This window comes from Eubalaena glacialis, chromosome 10, assembly GCF_028564815.1.
Source record: "Eubalaena glacialis isolate mEubGla1 chromosome 10, mEubGla1.1.hap2.+ XY, whole genome shotgun sequence".
Taxonomy (NCBI): Eukaryota; Metazoa; Chordata; class Mammalia; order Artiodactyla; family Balaenidae; genus Eubalaena; species Eubalaena glacialis.
The window spans coordinates 57,446,652-57,464,538 of NC_083725.1; the positions used below are offsets into that span (position 1 = coordinate 57,446,652).

The window sequence follows — 17,887 nt, forward strand, 5'->3', positions numbered from 1 at the left end:
TCCTATTGTTTCTCTGTACAGTCTCCCATCTAGTGGTAGGAATGCAGAATACACCACAACACCATGGATAAAGCTTTAGGTTTTCAGACTTTTTCATATTAAGAATGCTTTTACATAGTAGGCTAAAACATTTTGATGGTGGGGGGCGGGGAACGACCATTTCACTTGAAAAAGAAGGTAGTGGCAGTGAATTCTGAGAGTATTCCAGGAGTATATGTTTCTCTGTGTAGCGCTTTCATGACTTAAACTTTCTTCTGCTCTTGTTGTAAGACTTTTATGTGTGACAGATTGTTTGGTAAAGAGGCAGATGCATAAATAATAATAGATAATTTTAAGAGACAGGTTGAGCTGATTTGAAGAAGATGCTTGGTGTGTGATTAAAATTTTACGGCAACTACGTGATGATTGCATTAACTAAAACAATTTATTTTGAACTTTTAAAATTAAAGTATGGACAACTCAGCAAACTTGGCTTATGTTAATCTGGCTTATGTTAAGCTAAATTTCAGTGAAATATTAATGTAGAGTACCTTAGGGTTGGCTTTGTTTACCTAGTTCCATCTGAATTCTTTCTTCTCTTAGGAATTCTCTTTCTAGTTCTACTTCTTTCTTCTGCTACAGATGTAAAGGTCAATCCTTTCTCTTCTATTGGTTTTTAAAGTGTTCTGAAGGCACCGAACACTTCCTAAATCTGTTGTTTTTAATTCCTCTTTCTAAAAAAATTGATTTCTTTTGGTGGCCTCCATAAGCACCTGAAATTAGCACTGACGGAGGTGTTTTCAGGTTAATATCTTCTTCAAAAACACTTTGTTTAAAAAAAACAGAAAACCAGGTAATGAGAGAATTTGTGAAGATTTATAGCAGCTTTTCTGTTGAATAGTTTCTAAGGGGGAAAAAAACCTCTCCTTTTACACGGTGATTAAAAAAACAAAATAGTTAAAGAAAAACTTACTACTCAATAACCAGGTTAAAAATAACTATACTATCATACTATTAATATAACTATACTAATACATGATTATCAAATTGTAGAGTTATCTTTACATTTCTTAGTTTTCACATGTGAATCCTTAGTCCATTCATTTTGCAGAAAACACGGTGACAGAAATAGCATATCTAGTTGTGCTAACAGATTGATTTTTCCTACAGCTGCAACTTGTTTTTTTTAGTAAGATGGGAGTTTGCCTTACTTTCTTTATGGGTTCTGGAGATTCCTCAAGACTCACCTACCATGGTGAGAGATTGAGCTTGTATTCAAAATATTGGCTTACCTCTGCAAGAGTGGCTGCCGAATTTCCAGCTGTTACACCATGCAACTCTTGTACCACCTCTTCCTCACATCCTTGAGGAAATAAAGGAACATGTCAGTGCTGTCCTTTCAACCATTGATCATAGTATGCTCCAAAGGGTCTGGAATGAATTACAGTACAGGATTGGTGTTTGCTGTGTGACATGAGAGGTGCTTACTGAAATTTGTGAAATTATGGAAATAACAGTGATATAGTTCTGTTACATACTGGTTTTAACTACACGTTCATATGTAACTTAATTGCTGAGTAATTTTGAAAGTGTTCAATTCTTTTTGCATCATCCCATATTTGGGCAAATACACTATATAGCAGAAAATATAGTATATCTATGATCTTAAAAAACGGAATCTTACTCTGCATTGTTCTTTAACGTTTTTTTTAAAAATCTATTTATTTATTTATTTATTTTTGGCTGCGTTGGGTCTTTGTTACTGTGCACGGGCTTTCTCTAGTTGTGGCAAGTTGGGGCTACTCTTTGTTGCAGTGCGTGGGCTTCTCCTTGCGGTGGCTTCTCTTGTTGCAGAGCACAGGCTCTAGGCACGGGGTCGTCAGTAGTTGTGGCATGCGGGCTTAGTTGATCTGTGGCATGTGGGATCTTCCTGGGCCAGGGCTCGAACCCGTGTCCCCTGCATTGGCAGGCGGATTCTTAACCACTGTGCCACCAGGGAAGTCCCTTTAACGTGGTTTTGATATAATATACTGTGAGCGTTTTCCCCACTCAGCTTTTCTTGCCATGTATTTGTTGGACTCATAGTATTTCACTGTCAGACTGCTGCCATTTAATGAACTATTGCTCCATTATTGGACGTGTCCACTCACTTTGTGACTTAGGTATCCTAGCGTCATAGTACTTTTATCAAAGCCTTTTAGATACCTTTGTCACTTCTTTTTAGTACTTTGAATGCTCCTTTCTCTCCTCTTTTCAAATTAATTCAATCCTTATTACTTGTACTGAGCATTCTATATTTTATGAGTCTTTCCCTAGTTTTAATTTTAACATCCAACTAAAATGTTGGTTAGATTTATTTCTTAAGGTATAAATCAGTCTGTGAAGACTGTATTTTTGGGTGAATTCTAATGGAAGTTATGTGAAGTGTAACATGTTTCTCACAGAGGATCCCACAAACTTTAAAGATAAAATTGTAACAGTTACATCTTAATTTGGACCGTGTTTTGTGACCCCTTACACAAAAAATTGAATGGAGTAAGATATAAGACTGTTCATTTTGTTTCCCAGACATCTTTTGGCTGAGGTCTGATTTCAGCTTGCATGTTTTCTAAATACTTTCAAACTTCTGCGAAGTGAAAAAAATTGTGCCAATACTTTATAGCAAAAGTTCAGAAACTGTTTTCTTTATCCTCTAGTTACTGGATATTTGGTGAATATTTTTTCTTTTTATTTGTACTCCTACCCAGGAAAAATTTCAGAGATCTGATCAGTGAAGGAACATTTGATGAACCACTTAATTTGCCTTCCAAACTGAGAGTGTCTCCAGTTTTCTGGATGGTTGACGAAATCAGTCTTATGTTACTAAAATCAATTATGAAAGCAGTTGCAAAAAGAGTGTCTTTCGAAGTGATTTTGAAAGAGACAGTGATATGTGGCTAAATGATTATATATATATATATAAATTTTTTTATTTTAAAGACGAGTTTTAGGCAATCTCATTTATTACAAAATCTACTTGGGTGTCAGCATAGTTTTGATATAGCCTAGAGAGTGCCTGTTTAGATGGAAACTTGAGACCTCTACATTCTGCTAATGGTGCATGCCACTGGCTGGGTTGCCTGACTTGCTGTGGAAGTCAGCCCCAAGTCCTGTACGTTTCTAAAGTTGGTGAACTTTGCCTGGGAAGGTCTATACAGACGTGTGGCCCGTTCTACGAATATGGCTGTAAGATTAATGAAACCATCTGGTAACTAGTTACTTCTGAATTTTTGTACTTTGCTGAACATTTTCCCTTGAATACAAAATTTTTTTTTTTGCATTTCACTACTTTTCTTTCTGTTTTTTGTTTTTAGTTAGCTAGAAATTTAAAACTTGCATTAAATTGGCTGGTTGGGTATTCACTTCATATATGTTTTCAAGCACCCTTATCTTTTACAAAAATTTAATTCTATTAGTAAATCTGTTATATTTAGTAGTGAGCTCCTGTGACCTTACCTATGGGTAAGCACTTAACCTGTGTTAATACAATTAACATTTATTTTATCTACCCCAGCCCTTGTTTGTTGGAGAGGCATATTAAATAATAAAAGTGAGAACTTTTTTTAATATAGTAGGGATTGGTTCCTTCTGCTGTCTCTGTATGGAAAAATGCTCTTCCTTTCCATAGTGGGCCTATTTTCTCCCTGCCCGTAAATACTAGAAATCCTCATGAATTCTCACCTACCTAAAGCAGAGAACCTATATGCCATATAGTAGTTATTTTTTTGAGTGTAGGGTTTAGGATTTGTTACTAATGTAATATTAAAGAAGGTTTTGCAGTTTTTAATATTCTTAAGGTAAATAGCTAAAAGAAAATATGAGTTTCTACTTTGGAAGCCTTTTGATTGGTAAAGGAAGTTTAATACCAAGTTTGTGCTTTTTAAGAAATGTAATCTGGATTGAGAATGAGAAAAGCAGTAGCTATCAAGATTCCCATGATATGCTTGACTTTTGTTTGAAACAATTTGCTTTTGGTTAGTCAGAGGTGGGGAAAACATTTTCCTTCCTGAGTTGTTGGAGCTCAGACTTAAAAGCATTTTCAGGTTACTACTATAGTAGAAACATTGTTCAGAGGAAAAATTACACCTGGAGAAAATGACTGGTTGAGTTAAAGTACTATGGGGAAGTGTGTTCTGCAGAGTTTGTATAACCCGTGCAGTATTTTTTCTCCCAGTAATGTTTGTATATCTTTGGTTTTGCTTTTGGTCTACTCTGAATTCATACATGAACTCTTATCTCATTTTTCCTGTTATATGTGAAGTGTTACATTTTAGCTTCTGGAGTTTTCCTTCAGTTTTTATGTGGTCATTTCTAAAGCATACTATATAGTTCTCATAGCATTACGATAAACCATTATTTGTTAGATCCCCTTTAACTTGAAATTGAAAATTTTCACATGCGATGGGCTCAGGTTTGTTTTTCAACTTTTTGGGAACAGCAGGTTGTGCAAAGAGTTGTGGATCGTTGGTTTAGTCTACGTAAAAAATACCATTTTGGATGGTCCTGTTACGACTGTCCTTGTGCATACTAAAATAAGTGTATTTATTCAAAAAGTATGGGTGACCACTGTATGCGTTGCACTATTCTAGGCCTTTGGGGATACAGCAGAGAACATAATAGAGCCCTACCTACATGGAACTTACACTTTAATTGGGAGAGAAAGACATTAAACAAATTAAAATGAGTTAGGTGATGATAAGTGCTTTGGAGAGAAATAAAGCAGAGTAAGAGGGTATAGTGAGGGTATGGAGGTCGAGGAGTGCCCTTAAGGCTTTATTACTTTTTATAAATATTTAGAGATGTTCTTCTGATGGATGACATTTGAGCAAAGATCTGTAGGAATAAAGCCAGGGAGTAAGAGAAGTGTGGATATCTGGGAGAAGAGTATTCTAGGCAGAAGAAACAGAAGTACTGAGCTCCTGAGGTAAGGGTACTTGGCTTGTGGGAGGCATTGCAAAGGAGACATTAGTGTAACTGAAGCAAAGCGCTGCAGAGAGGAGAGCTGATCACAAAGGGAATATAGCATAGATAGAATATATATATTCTAATATATAAAATACTGTAGTTGTTGAAACTGAAATCTATACTTTTGGCTTCATTTAGGATCAGGCTCTATCTGACTAATCTAGCAGTTTACTTACCTCCCTGATTAAGAGTATGGAAATTACTAACAAAAGTGTTTGCAGGTTCCTTTTAAAATCTCTCATTCTAGAAGAAGAGAATGATGTGGAAGTAAATAATGAAAATGTAGAATTATGTACCAGCTTTAGTGTCTGTTTGGCTGGTACCTTAGTCTGTGGAGGAGAAGATTTCACAAAGGAAAAGACGTCATTTATTTTGAAGAATGAGCAAGAATGGAAGGATTTGGTTGTGTAACAGCAAGGTACATTACGGAACACTGGAAGGTGGTTCTGTGTTGGAAGCTAAGGTTCAAGAAGGAGGATATGGACAAAGATGAAATGTATGCCAATCCTGTAAGCAGTTGGGACATCATTGAGGTTAGGCAGTGACAGTCAGTGTTGTGTTACAGGTCATTTTATGGCCAGTTTAGAGAATGTTTGGAAGTGTGGCGTGGGTAAGACCCCAAATTAGGTATCGTTAGAAGTGAAGAGACCAGTCCAGCATTTTCTCAGTGGGGACAGTTTTGGGTGGGGTAATTTTTAATTGTGGAGTGTTAATTGTGCATTGCATGACAGTCTCCCTCATCCTTGACATTAAATGCCAGTAAAACTCCTCAGCCTGATAATCACTCTCCCCAGTTTCTGAATGCTTCCGGAAGTGGTGACCTCTAGTTAAGGAAAAATAGGATCTGAACTCTGGCTTTGGCAGTGATAACGGGATGGAGAGGAGAAGGTGGGATTGCTAGAGGTTTAAGAGACTTGGTTACTGATTGGCTCTAGGGAGTGTTTATAAACACACACACACAGGTAGGAGCACCTTTGGGCAAGTATTGTGACAAGAAATTTTGTGACATTCAATTTTGGAAACTAAAATAAGATTCTGAGGAGTAAAATGACTATTGATGTCATTGTGAGAAAGTATTATATTTAAGAACTGAATAGCTTATCAAGATAGTTTCTAGAAGGATATAGAAAAATATAGATATATAAGGATAAGTCCATGGGAAAAAAGGAAGCTAGAAATATAACTTCTTATAAAGTTCAGAACTTGACCACTGTGCTTGAAGTTTTAAAGGATTCAGAATGAGCAAGACAAGGATAGGTCTTGCCCCCAGTAAATTATATTTTGAGAGAGACAGAAAATTTATCTTCGGGAATAAGGCAAGTACAATATATTCAGTGCCATAGGACAGGTATAAAGTACTATTCAAGAAGTTTCAGAGAAGGCAGAGGTCAAATTATAAAATACCAGAAGTAAAATATCAGAAGCTGAGCCATACAAACCAAGTTGAATGTACTATTTAATTTTTGTTGCAGGTAGTCTCAGTTGTGAAAACTGTGTGTCATTCTCCTGTTCCACGGGCATTCTGTTTGACTCTTTTGTTCTTTGTTCTTCAGGCATTGTGGGCCAGGGTAACTGCTTATCTAAAATGCATCTGCTTATCTAAAATGCATTTGCTTATCAAATGTTACTTTGTATAGTAATTAGACCTTTTAGAACAAACATTTTTGAAAGATTATAAGCAGATAAATGATCATAGTTACATTGATGTTTCTTACTAGCAATCACGGCCAAGTTAGGTCGCTTGAATTCATATTTAATCATTAGGTACTCAAGGTTAAAAGTGGACAAAACTGCTGATGAGTCACAGATAACTAATTTTTTCCCCTTTATGGTAGTTATAACTGAGGTATTTATACACTTTGTTTTATGCATACTTTAAAAGTAAAACAACTCATTTCTTGGTCTTCCTCTTTATTAAGTCTCTAAATTGGACCATATTTTGTATTTTCTTCATTGAATTTGCCAGTAATATCTCTGAATCAGATTGGAGGTGAAACTCTGAGGTATATTAACTTCTTTTTTCAGTTTTGGTGCGAAAACAATTGTATATTAGATGATTTTATGGTAATGCTTTCCAATTATTTATATTTTAAAATATAAAATTAGAACTTACATTGTTTTAACTGTTCAGAGTAATAATAGAGTAGAATTCCTGGATCATTTCTTTGGAAATTTATTGCATTGAGAAACTTTCAGTTCATTTTCAGTTTTGTTTGTCAGTGTTAGCTAGTTGATATCAAGTGAAAACTGAGCTAACTCAGTAGAACTGAAGGGAGAAAAGAATGAGAATTATTTTATATAAACAAACTGAGAATCGTATCCACTCACAGACCACATATCTGCTCTTTCTATTAGTGCAAACACAGAATTCTAGGGGGGGATATTAATGAAGGTGTTTGAACTTCAGCTTGTTTATGCTTCCATATGTATGAATTTTTAAACTGTTTTTTTAAATGTAGGGATGAATAATATTAGTATTGTAACTCTGAAGGTTTATGAGTAGTAAGAGAACTGAAAGTGTTACTCAAGGCCTTGAAATGGTTCCTTTTGAGACAAATAAAATACTTCAGGGTGAAAGGAGTTTGATTTACTTTCTGGTATTATTGATCAATTGTGTGATATTAATCAATGCCCTGTTTACTTCTCAGGTAGAAGTACTGTCTCAATTGTTCTCTTGAGAGATTCTTAACAACTTCTGCAAACTATCCATTGTTGCTCCACTCTTTTTAGATCTTTACCCTATTAGTATGCAGATCTAGCATTAAAAATAAATGAAAGCCAGAGTAAATTAATCTTTTTTTTTTTTTATTGCAGACTTAATTCAGTGCACAAATGAGATGAATGTGAACATCCCGCAGTTGGCAGACAGTTTATTTGAAAGAACTACTAACAGTAGTTGGGTGGTGGTCTTCAAATCTCTCATTACAACTCATCATTTGATGGTGTATGGAAATGAGGTAAGTAGTATTTTTGGTTAACAAGTATACTGGGGAATTGACTGATTCAGCTTGTTTCTCTCACTGACACTTCAGAAATGGCGATAGCAACTGAATAATATAGGTAAAAAGGGCAAGGTGCTTATACAGAAATATAACTGTAGACCCTACACTTTGAGGAAAGATGGCCTTTAAGTCAGAAAGCAGAAAATGGGTCAGAGCACAGGGCACTTTCAGTAATGGGATCAAGAAGCAAAGATTAATGCCTAGAAATGGGTTCTGTAAGCATCACTGATTTTTGCAGGCCTTTGTGTATAGATTGTATGTTCGTCTATTTTCATTTGCTTTTTTATCATAGCCCAATCAGATTTCTGTCTGATCTGATGTAGTTGTCTATAGGCGCTCTTTGCCTAGTTCAAGGCTGTGATATTAAGGACTAAGATGGCATTTTGCTGAGGAAACTGATTGAAGAATGCCTTCTTCAGCAGAGAGTTGTGTCTGAAGCCTTTGTTTCCCAAAAAAGGGTAACAAATAAGATGCATAAGCTTTTGCAATTTAATGTTTAGAGAGAATCATCTTGTTTTCCATGATAGCTAATTTTTGAGTTCTTACCTTAGGTGATTTTCCCAGCCTAGTATACTTGTAAAATTGTGTCAAAAGGAATATTTTAAATTGTGTTAAAAGAAAATTGAATGGAACTAGATAAATCTAGTACCTTGGTATGTGCCTTAGAAAAATGCAGACCACTGGTTGCTGGGAGATAGCTCCCACAGAGATGGGGAGGGACTTTATTCATTGGTATCAGATTTATAAACATGACTTTCTGACATCCATCACTTTACTCATTATTTTGGGTTTTTCAGTCATGAGACTCTGCTGTTATCTTTAACAGATACCAAAGAGAACATCATTAGAGTTCAGAATTAAAGCAGAAATTTACCCATAACTCTTACATTGCAACAGATCTGTTTGCATGTTTTGGTGTTCCTTTCTGGTCCTGTCCAAAGTATTTTTTATAGCTATAATCATAATTTATATAAAATATTATATTTAACCTTTTTTATATATCACACCATAGGAAGCATCTCCATGTTCTATGTTCTTTCTGTTTATCATCATTAATGACTACATAATTGATCATATAGTCCATCATTTTCTTAATTCTGCTCTTTCCTGGAAACTTAGTTTTCTGATGATTCACTGTTACAGTACCACATTGAATGATTTTATTTGTAGTTCTTAAGTTTTAAAAATTAGTTCCAGAAGCGTTACCTGAAATATGATTACTTAGGTAACAGACGTGACCATTTTTAGGACATATGTTACTCAGTTGCTTTCTCATTCATTATAAGCAGTATATAGAGTCAATAGAAAAATTTGGATATACTAGCCTCCGTGTAACTCGAAGCATTTTGATCTTAACTAGGATATTAGTTTCTATTTTTATCAGGAATGTGTTTGTCTAAGATCATGATCATTTATTCAGAAGAATTTCAGGCTTGTATGTATTTTTTACCTTTTTAAAAAATATATATAGTTTATTCTTTAAAAAGAAAAAGCCACAAATATAACCAACTACAGTGCTGGTTAAAGAGGCACACTATCAGTGGTGACTTTCAGAGGTAAATAAGGTGATAATACCAGAAGCAAAAACTTTATAAAGGCAAAAAAACCAGAAAGTTGACTGTCATTCCTTACAGTTGACTGACAGAAAGAGAAAGGTAGCATTTCAGTAGTGGTTTTCAGATAAACTCTAGTTTCCCTTCAGCAGCTAAGAGAAATCCAATGCTCTGCTCTTTTTTTGGTGCTAGTTTGTACAACCCTCAGGTTTTTGCATTGGCAGGTGTTATTAGTCTGTGAGAGAGTATGCATAGGATTTCACTATGCTATGGTGTTTCAAATTACATAGAACAGTGGTTCTCAAATAGGGCAAGGGCGGAGAGTGATTTTCATCCCCAAGGGACATTGCTCATAACTGGAGGGGATGCTGCTGGCATGTAGTAGGTAGAGGCTACTGGCGTGCTAAACATCTTATAATGCACAGGACAGGCCCCCACAAAAAAGAATGATCAGAACTTATAAAAAATCATAGAGTGTAATATTTTCTTAGGATATTTTAACACCTTTTTGAAACAGGTTGTTTTAGGATAAATGATGAAACAGGAGTCTTCGATTTACAAATTGTTTTTCAAAATCCTGGTTTGTTTGGTGTGATCTCTGATGAACAAGATTGAGTCAGAGAAGTGATGGTGTACATAAAATTGATAATAACCCTCTGCATACATTTACAAAAAAGTAATCCTTTTAAAGGAAATCGAAAGGAGTTTCTTTAGCTATTTTAGAGGTAGTATGTAAAGGGAAGCTAAGGTAGTGTTCTGTGGTAAGCACTTTGGAGAGGGTTTTGACAGTATTTTGAGAAAATGAACTTTCATACACATACTGACCCAACAATTCAACCCTAAGTATATATCATGAGAAACTCTTGTATGTTTGCAGGTGGGAGACCAGTACAAAGATGTCAATGAAACATTGTTAATAATAGTGAAATCGCAAAGAATTTAAATATCCATATAGAAATGGATACATAATGATATAGTAGTTCATTTAAATGCTCAAACATTGTTTAAAATGAATGAACTAGATGTACATATATTAAATGGATAATACTTGGGAAGAAGTTGTTAAAAATCACATTGGAAAAGAATAAGTACAGTATGGTATTTCTGTAAATTTAAAATAGAAAGCAAAATTAGGCACAGTTTATAGATACTTATATATGTAGTAAAATTGTAAAAACATTTGTGGGAATGATGTAAACCTACTTCAGAAAAGTCATTGCCTCTGAAGAGGGAGGGAGGGAAGGGAATGGTTTTGAAGGCGTGTGTCTTCAGTGGTCTGTAATTTGATTTTGTAAGGGGTCTGAAGTGATTATGGTAATGTGTTTAATCTGGACAGTGGGTAAGAGGATGTCTGTAATATTATACTCCAGTATGATTACAGATATTTTGTTTTTTAAAAAAAAAGTCATAAAAATTTTTGAGTCACCAGGTATCTGTGTAAAATAAAGGCACCATCTGAGTATGATTAACTGTAGCCATAATATGCTATAGTAAAGCCAAAAATTACTGCTTCTAGTTTAAAAGTGCCTGTTTCCTTTTATTTTAACTTTAATACCATAGCTGTGGGCATTAGACTTTAATAAATTCCTGCATGCTAGTGAAAAATATATTTTACGTTTTTAGGAGGATTGAGGATGATAAATTTAAACTAGATAAGATTAATGGAATGTGTTAACCACCACTTTCTCCCCTAATTCTCAAATTAGAGTTTCTTAGATGGCAGTACTATTTGACATAATTTGTTTTTTTTTTTTTTCCCCCAGCGTTTTATTCAGTATTTGGCTTCAAGAAACACGTTGTTTAACTTAAGCAATTTTTTGGATAAAAGTGGATTGCAAGGTAAAAACAACTTATTCATTATAGAAAATCAAGAGTGACCCCATTTGAGGATTACTGCAGAGTTGAACTCTTTCCTTTAGAACATGTGCTATGGAGGAATCTCATGTTTTAGTGAGGGTTGTAGCGAAGGAAAAACTGTATTTTCATGTGAAGATAAAGATGGACTTCACTACTTGACACCCAGAGCTTTTTGAAAAGTAGCATAAGGTAGCAGTTTGAGAGCATGGGTTCTGGAACTGGACTGCCTGCATTCAAATCCCATCTCTAACACTTACCAACTGCATAAACTTGAGCAAGTTACTTCACCTCTCTGCATCTGTTAAATCAGGAATAATGATAGCACCCACCCTGTAGGATTATCATGAGGCTTAACCTAGTTATACATGTAAAGTGCCTAGAATGATGCCTGGCAAATAGGAAACACTATGTAAGTATCTGCTTTCATTGTTGTTGTTCTTATTATTTTATGCTTTATTCCAAGAAATGTGATTGGGAATATCATACATTTTAGTAGCAAAGGTAAGCATAATGTGTTATTCAGATGAATTGTTCATTGATACTTACCTGTTATTTATTTTACTTTTAATTCAGTAACTTGAAATTGCTGTAATCTGGTATTCTCACCCTCCATGTACATTCTGTCTTAATGGGATCTGTTATACTTAGTTCCAGAACTAGGCTGTTAGCATTATAGAATGTTAACTCTAGGAAGAGCCTCATAAAGGACATACTAAGACCGTACTAAGACATACTAAAGGAATACTCAGCAATAAGGTTCAACTGGGAAGTATCTTTAGAGATCTGTGAGATGTGTGCTGCGCTTTGAAAGATGGGTGAGAACATGGAGTTGGCTTAAGCAAAGGTACACAGATGGACGTGGATGTGAAAGAGAAAGAGCATGGGGTGTTTAAGATTTATAGAGCAAATGAATGTGAATAGAACGTAGGATGAGGTATTAGAGAACATGTAGTGACAGATAGCCCTCAGGAAGCTGTTTGGGGCCAAAACCATGCACAAAAGATTTTGATATAGTTGGGATTTTGTAATGCAGCGAGAAACCATCAAACTTTTTTGAGTTGAGGGAGGTGGAGAGAGGGAGTGTGTGTTATAAAGAAAGCACCATAGCACAGTGCAGGTTGGATTCGAGTGAATAAAGTCTTAAAGACCTTGAGACTGCTCTGGTCATTATTTTGGTCATCTAGTAGAGAGTTAATGAGGGCCTGAATTGTGGCTTTTGTGGCAATAAAAAGCAATGGAATTTAGTGACTAACTGTGTTTGTGTTTAGGAACTGTCCAGTTCAATACTTGTTTACTTTTGGCAGATGGAAGTATTAATTAGAATGAATTGAATACCCGGTCTTCCAGAGATTCTGGAAGGTCAGTAATCTATACATAGGACCAAGTGTTACAAGGTTGATTTTACTTTAATGGGAGATATAATGCCTTAAATAGTTAAGGGAAAAAAAAATGAAGCAGTGGAATCCCTTTTTCAAATAAAATCTTAAATAGAAGCTAGATATATATAACAGATGAAACTGGAGCTGCTATGTTTTCCGGAACATGGAAAAAACTCTGCCTGCTCATCTTTTTGTTTCTACTTTCCCCCTTATTCAGTTCATTTGAACTATAAGAGTCTGTGGAAAGCAATATGCAAACCACTACTCTAGAGCAGAAAATATGCATATGTCCAAGTGGGTTTTTTGTGTCTTATTAGCTACTGATTTTCTACTTTCTTAAGATGGAAATTAAGCACTTCTAGTGATAAGGTTTTAAGGCTTTCATTCCTTTTATGTAGAGAACAGTTTTTAGGCCTTTTATTTAAAGCTCATATTCTAAAGAGATTATAAAGGTAAGACTGAAATGGTAATTAAAAGTATATAATTCAGTGGTGTTTTTGTAGTTTTGATTGCTGATGTATTTTGTTGGGTGGAGTCTGGTATATTTTCTTAAATATATACTGGGTGTATATAATATAAACTTACAGTCTGGTGAGTGAGATAGACACTGTGTACATGTAATAGCTTTGAGCTGTACTTGGAGTAAGAATAATATGGGAGCACAAAGAGTTCAGGGAAAGTTTCAGAGATTGAGCCTTGAAGGATAAGAGAGATTTCTCCCATTAGCAAGGATGGAGTAGAGTGGATTAGAGGGAACAACATTAACTAAAGAGCTGAAGAATGTGAGTATGTAACACCTTATAAAATGCACTAGTAGCTATGAGAATATCTGAGGGCAGTGATTTTTCTTTTTCTATTTACTGATTTTTCTCCAGTGGCAAATTAGTAGCCACTCAAGAAATATTTGCTGAATAAATGAATTGGTGATTACGTTAAATCCAGTCACTTTACTTTACTTTCTTTCTTTCTTTTTTTTTTTTTTGCTTGTTTTGGTATTATCTTTTTAAAGTAGCAGAGACCATCAACAACTAAAGTTGAATGTGTTAGATGAAGATGAACTAAAATAGAATGGACCTGCTTTTACAATGAGAAGCAAAAATTTATAGACCTCACTGAGCCAGGCAATAGCTAAAACACAAGTTTTTTTTTTTTTAAATAATATTGATTAGATTTTATGGTGCTGAAGTTTTCAAATCTCATGATTGTGATGAAACGAAATCTTAGAATGATTTAGGTATTCATTTTGAAAGTTTAGTTGAAAACATTCATATAATTGTTTTTTGTTAGGCCTTAAACTTGCATATTGCCATTTCTTTCATTGTACTATGCAGTAATTTCCTCTGCTACTTATAAGGTTGGCACACATAAGTTATAGTTGTTCTAAATCATATGCAGCTAAAGATTGGTAAGTATGAAAATTATTAAATTGATTAATGATTTAAGGAGTGGGGTTGTGGTTCCATAGGATGTTAAATTTGAGTTATGAGGTTATCAGGTAGTATAAGAAAACAGGCTTTTCAGTTCCTGATAAATAAAAGATAGGAATGTTGGTCAGAAGTAAAACAGAATTATTTTAGTGAAATTCTAAGGGGGAAGATTTTTCTAAGCCACATATGACATAACTGACTTCAAAAATGTTAAGTATTAGAGATTTTAATGTCACTTAATTTACATCACTAAATTGAAGGTGGGATAACAAGACAATATGGCCATTGGATGAAATGAGTTGGTTTTCTAAGCTAATTGGGATTTTAATAATTTATGAAACCCTTTTCTGTTTCTTTTCTTACAGGATATGATATGTCTACCTTTATTAGGCGGTATAGTAGATATCTAAATGAAAAAGCAGTTTCATACAGACAAGTTGCATTTGATTTCACAAAAGTGAAAAGAGGGTGAGTTAAGCTTGCTTTTTTTTTTTTGACATCTGATGGATTTGCATATTTTAAAATATAAGTCGTAGGCATTATTGATTATGAATTATGGAATTTCAGGCCAGTTTTAAAAGGTGAACTTCATTTTTCTCTGAAGAAGTATATCAGATACTTTTTGTACTAGGATTTTCAAAGTTCATTTGAATTTTATAACAGCTTTATTGAGACAGTTCACACAACATAAAATTCACCCTTTTGAAGTGTACAATTAGTGGTTTTTAGTATATTTACAAAGTTGTGCAGCATCACTGCTATCTAATCCCAAAACATTTCATTGCTTCCCATTTTCCTCTTCCTCTAGACCCTGGCAACGGCAAATCTACTTTATATCTCTATGGATTTGTCTGTTCTGAACATTTCATATAAGTGGAATCATACGATATGTGGCCTTTTGTGTATGACTTCTTTCATTCAGCATAGTGTGTTCAAGTTGTAACATCTTTGTTGTAGCATCCATCAGTACTTCATTCCTTTTTATGCCCAAATAATATTCTGTCATATAGAGACACCATATATATATACATACCACATCTTTATCCATTCATCTGTCCTTGATGGACACTTAGGTTGCTTCCATGTCTTAGCTATTGTACATAGTGCTGCTGTGAACATTGGGGTTCATGTATCTTTTTGAATTAGAGTTTTCTCTGAATATATGCCCAGGATAAGATTGCTGGATCATATAGTAACTCTATTTTTCGTTTTTTAAGGAACCTCCATACTATTCCCCATAGTGGCTGCTCCAGTTTACATTCCCACCAGCAGTGTAGGAGGGTTCCTTTTTCTCCATACCCTCTCCAGCATTTATTGTTTGTAGACTTTAATGATGGCCATTTTAACTGGTGTGAGGTGATACCTCATTGTAGTTTTGATTTGCATTTCTCTAATAATTAGTGATATTGAGCATCTTTTCATGTGCCTGTTGGCCATCTGTATGTCTTCTTTGGAGAAATGTCTATTTAGGTCTTTTGCCCTTTTTTTTTTAATTTTTTTTTTTTATTATGCCCATTTTTGGATTTTTAAAAAAATTTAATTAATTAATTTATTTTTGGCTACGTTGGGTCTTCGTTGCTGCACAAGGGCTTTCTCTAGTTGTGGCGAGCGGGGGCTACTCTTCATTGTGGTGTGTGGGCTTCTCATTGAGGTGGCTTCTCTTGTTGTGGAGCACGGGCTCTAGGCACACGGGCTTCAATAGTTGCAGCATGCTGGCTCAGTAGTTGCCGCACGCGGGCCCTAGAGCATGCAGGCTTCTGTAGTTGCTGTGCGTGGGCTCAGTAGTTGTGGTGTGTGGGCTCTAGGGCGTGCAGGCTCAGTAGTTGTGGTGCGTGGGCTTAGTTGCTCCGCATGTGGGATCCTCCCGGGACCAGGGGACAAATCCGTGTCCCATGCATTGGCAGGCAGGTTTTAACCACTGCGCCACCAGGGAAGTCCCGATTGAGTTTTCTTTTTTTGATATTAAGTTGTATGAACTGTTTGTGTACTTTGGAAATTAATCCATTGTTGGTAGCATTGTTTGCAAATCATTTCTTCCAGTCCATAGGTTGTCTTTTTGCGTTGTTTATGGTTTCCTTTTCTGTGCAAAAGCTTTTAAATTTAATTAGGTCCATTTGTTTATTTTTGTTCTTATCTCCGTTACTCTAGGAGATGGATCCAAAAAAATATTGCTACAATTTATGTCAAAGAGTGTTCTGCCTGAGTTTTCTTCTAGGAGTTTTTATAGTATCTGGTCTTACATTTAGGTGCTTAATCCATTTTGAGTTTATTTTTGTATATGGTGTTAGAGAATATTCTAATTTCTTTCTTTCCATGTAGCTGTCCAGTTTTCCCAGCATCACTTACTGAAGAGACTGTCTTTTCTCCGTTGTATCTTCTTGCATCCTTTGTCATAGATTAATTGACCATAAGTGCATGGGTTTATTTCTGGGCTTTCTGTCCTGTTCCATTGATCTATATGTCTGTTTTTGTGCTGGCATCATACTGTTTTGATTACTGTAGCTTTGTTTTATAGTCTGAAGTCAGGGAGCATGATTCCTCCAGCTCCATTCTTCTTTCTCAAAATTGTTTTGGCTATTTGGGATCTTTTGTGTTGCCATGCAAATTTAAAAATTTTTTGTTCTAATTCTGTGAAAAATGCCATTGGTAATTTGATAGGGATGGCACTGAATCCACAGATTGCTTTGGTTAGTAAGGTCATTTTAAGAATATTGATTCTTGGGCTTCCCTGGTGGCGCAGTGGTTGAGAATCTGCCTGCTAATGCAGGGGACACGGGTTCGAGCCCTGGTCTGGGAAGATCCCACATGCCATGGAGCAACTAAGCCCGTGCACCACAACTACTGAGCCTGCTAATGCAGGGGACACGGGTTCGAGCCCTGGTCTGGGAAGATCCCACATGCCGCGGAGCAACTAAGCCTGTGCGCCACAACTACTGAGCCTGCACTCTAGAGCCCGCGAGCCACAACTACTGAAGCCCATGCGCTTAGAGCCCGTGCTCTGCAACAAGAGAGGCCGCGATACTGAGAGGCCCACGCACCGCAATGAAGAGTGGCCCACGCTTGCCGCAACTAGAGGAAGCTCCTCGCACAGAAACGAAGACCCAACACAGCCAAAAAAAAATGGATAAATAAATAAATAATAATTTTAAAGAAAGGTGCTAATAATTAAAAAAAAAAAAATGAATATTGATTCTTCCAATCCAAGAATCAATCAGTCAATCAGTATATCTTTACATCTGTTTGCATCATCTTCAGTTTCTTTCATCAGTGTCTTATAGTTTTTGGAGTACAGGTCTTTTGCCTCCTTAGGTAGCAAACTGTTTTTCAAAGTAGTTGAACCATTTTACATTCCCACCAGCAACGTATACAGGTTCCAATTTCTCCACATTCTTGTCATTGCTTGTTATTTTCTGTCTTTGATTATAGCCGTCCTAGTGGGTGTGAAGTGGTGTATCATGTTTGGTTTGCATTTTCCTGATGGTTAATAATGTTGAGTGTCTTTTTATGTGCTTATTGGCCATTTGTATATCTTCTTTGGAAAAATGTCTGTTCAAGTCCTTTGTTTGTTTTTTAATCGGGTTGTCCTTTTACTGTTGAATTGCAAGAGTTTTTTAATATATTCTGGACATCAGTTCCTTATCATATATATAATTTGCAAATATTTTCTCACCTCCCGTGGCTTGTCT

General features: G+C 35.5%; 1 protein-coding gene across 6 annotated transcripts in view; it reads left to right on the forward strand.

The window, feature by feature from the left end:
• Positions 1–17,887, forward strand: part of PICALM (phosphatidylinositol binding clathrin assembly protein) — a 106,322-nt gene that overhangs the window by 24,627 nt on the left and 63,808 nt on the right. For all 6 annotated transcript variants that reach the window (XM_061204060.1, XM_061204061.1, XM_061204056.1 and 3 more), the window contains exons 2-4: positions 7,798–7,940; positions 11,302–11,377; positions 14,567–14,669. In XM_061204060.1, coding sequence (XP_061060043.1) covers positions 7,798–7,940; positions 11,302–11,377; positions 14,567–14,669 — 322 coding nt within the window. The remainder of the gene's footprint in view (positions 1–7,797; positions 7,941–11,301; positions 11,378–14,566; positions 14,670–17,887) is intronic.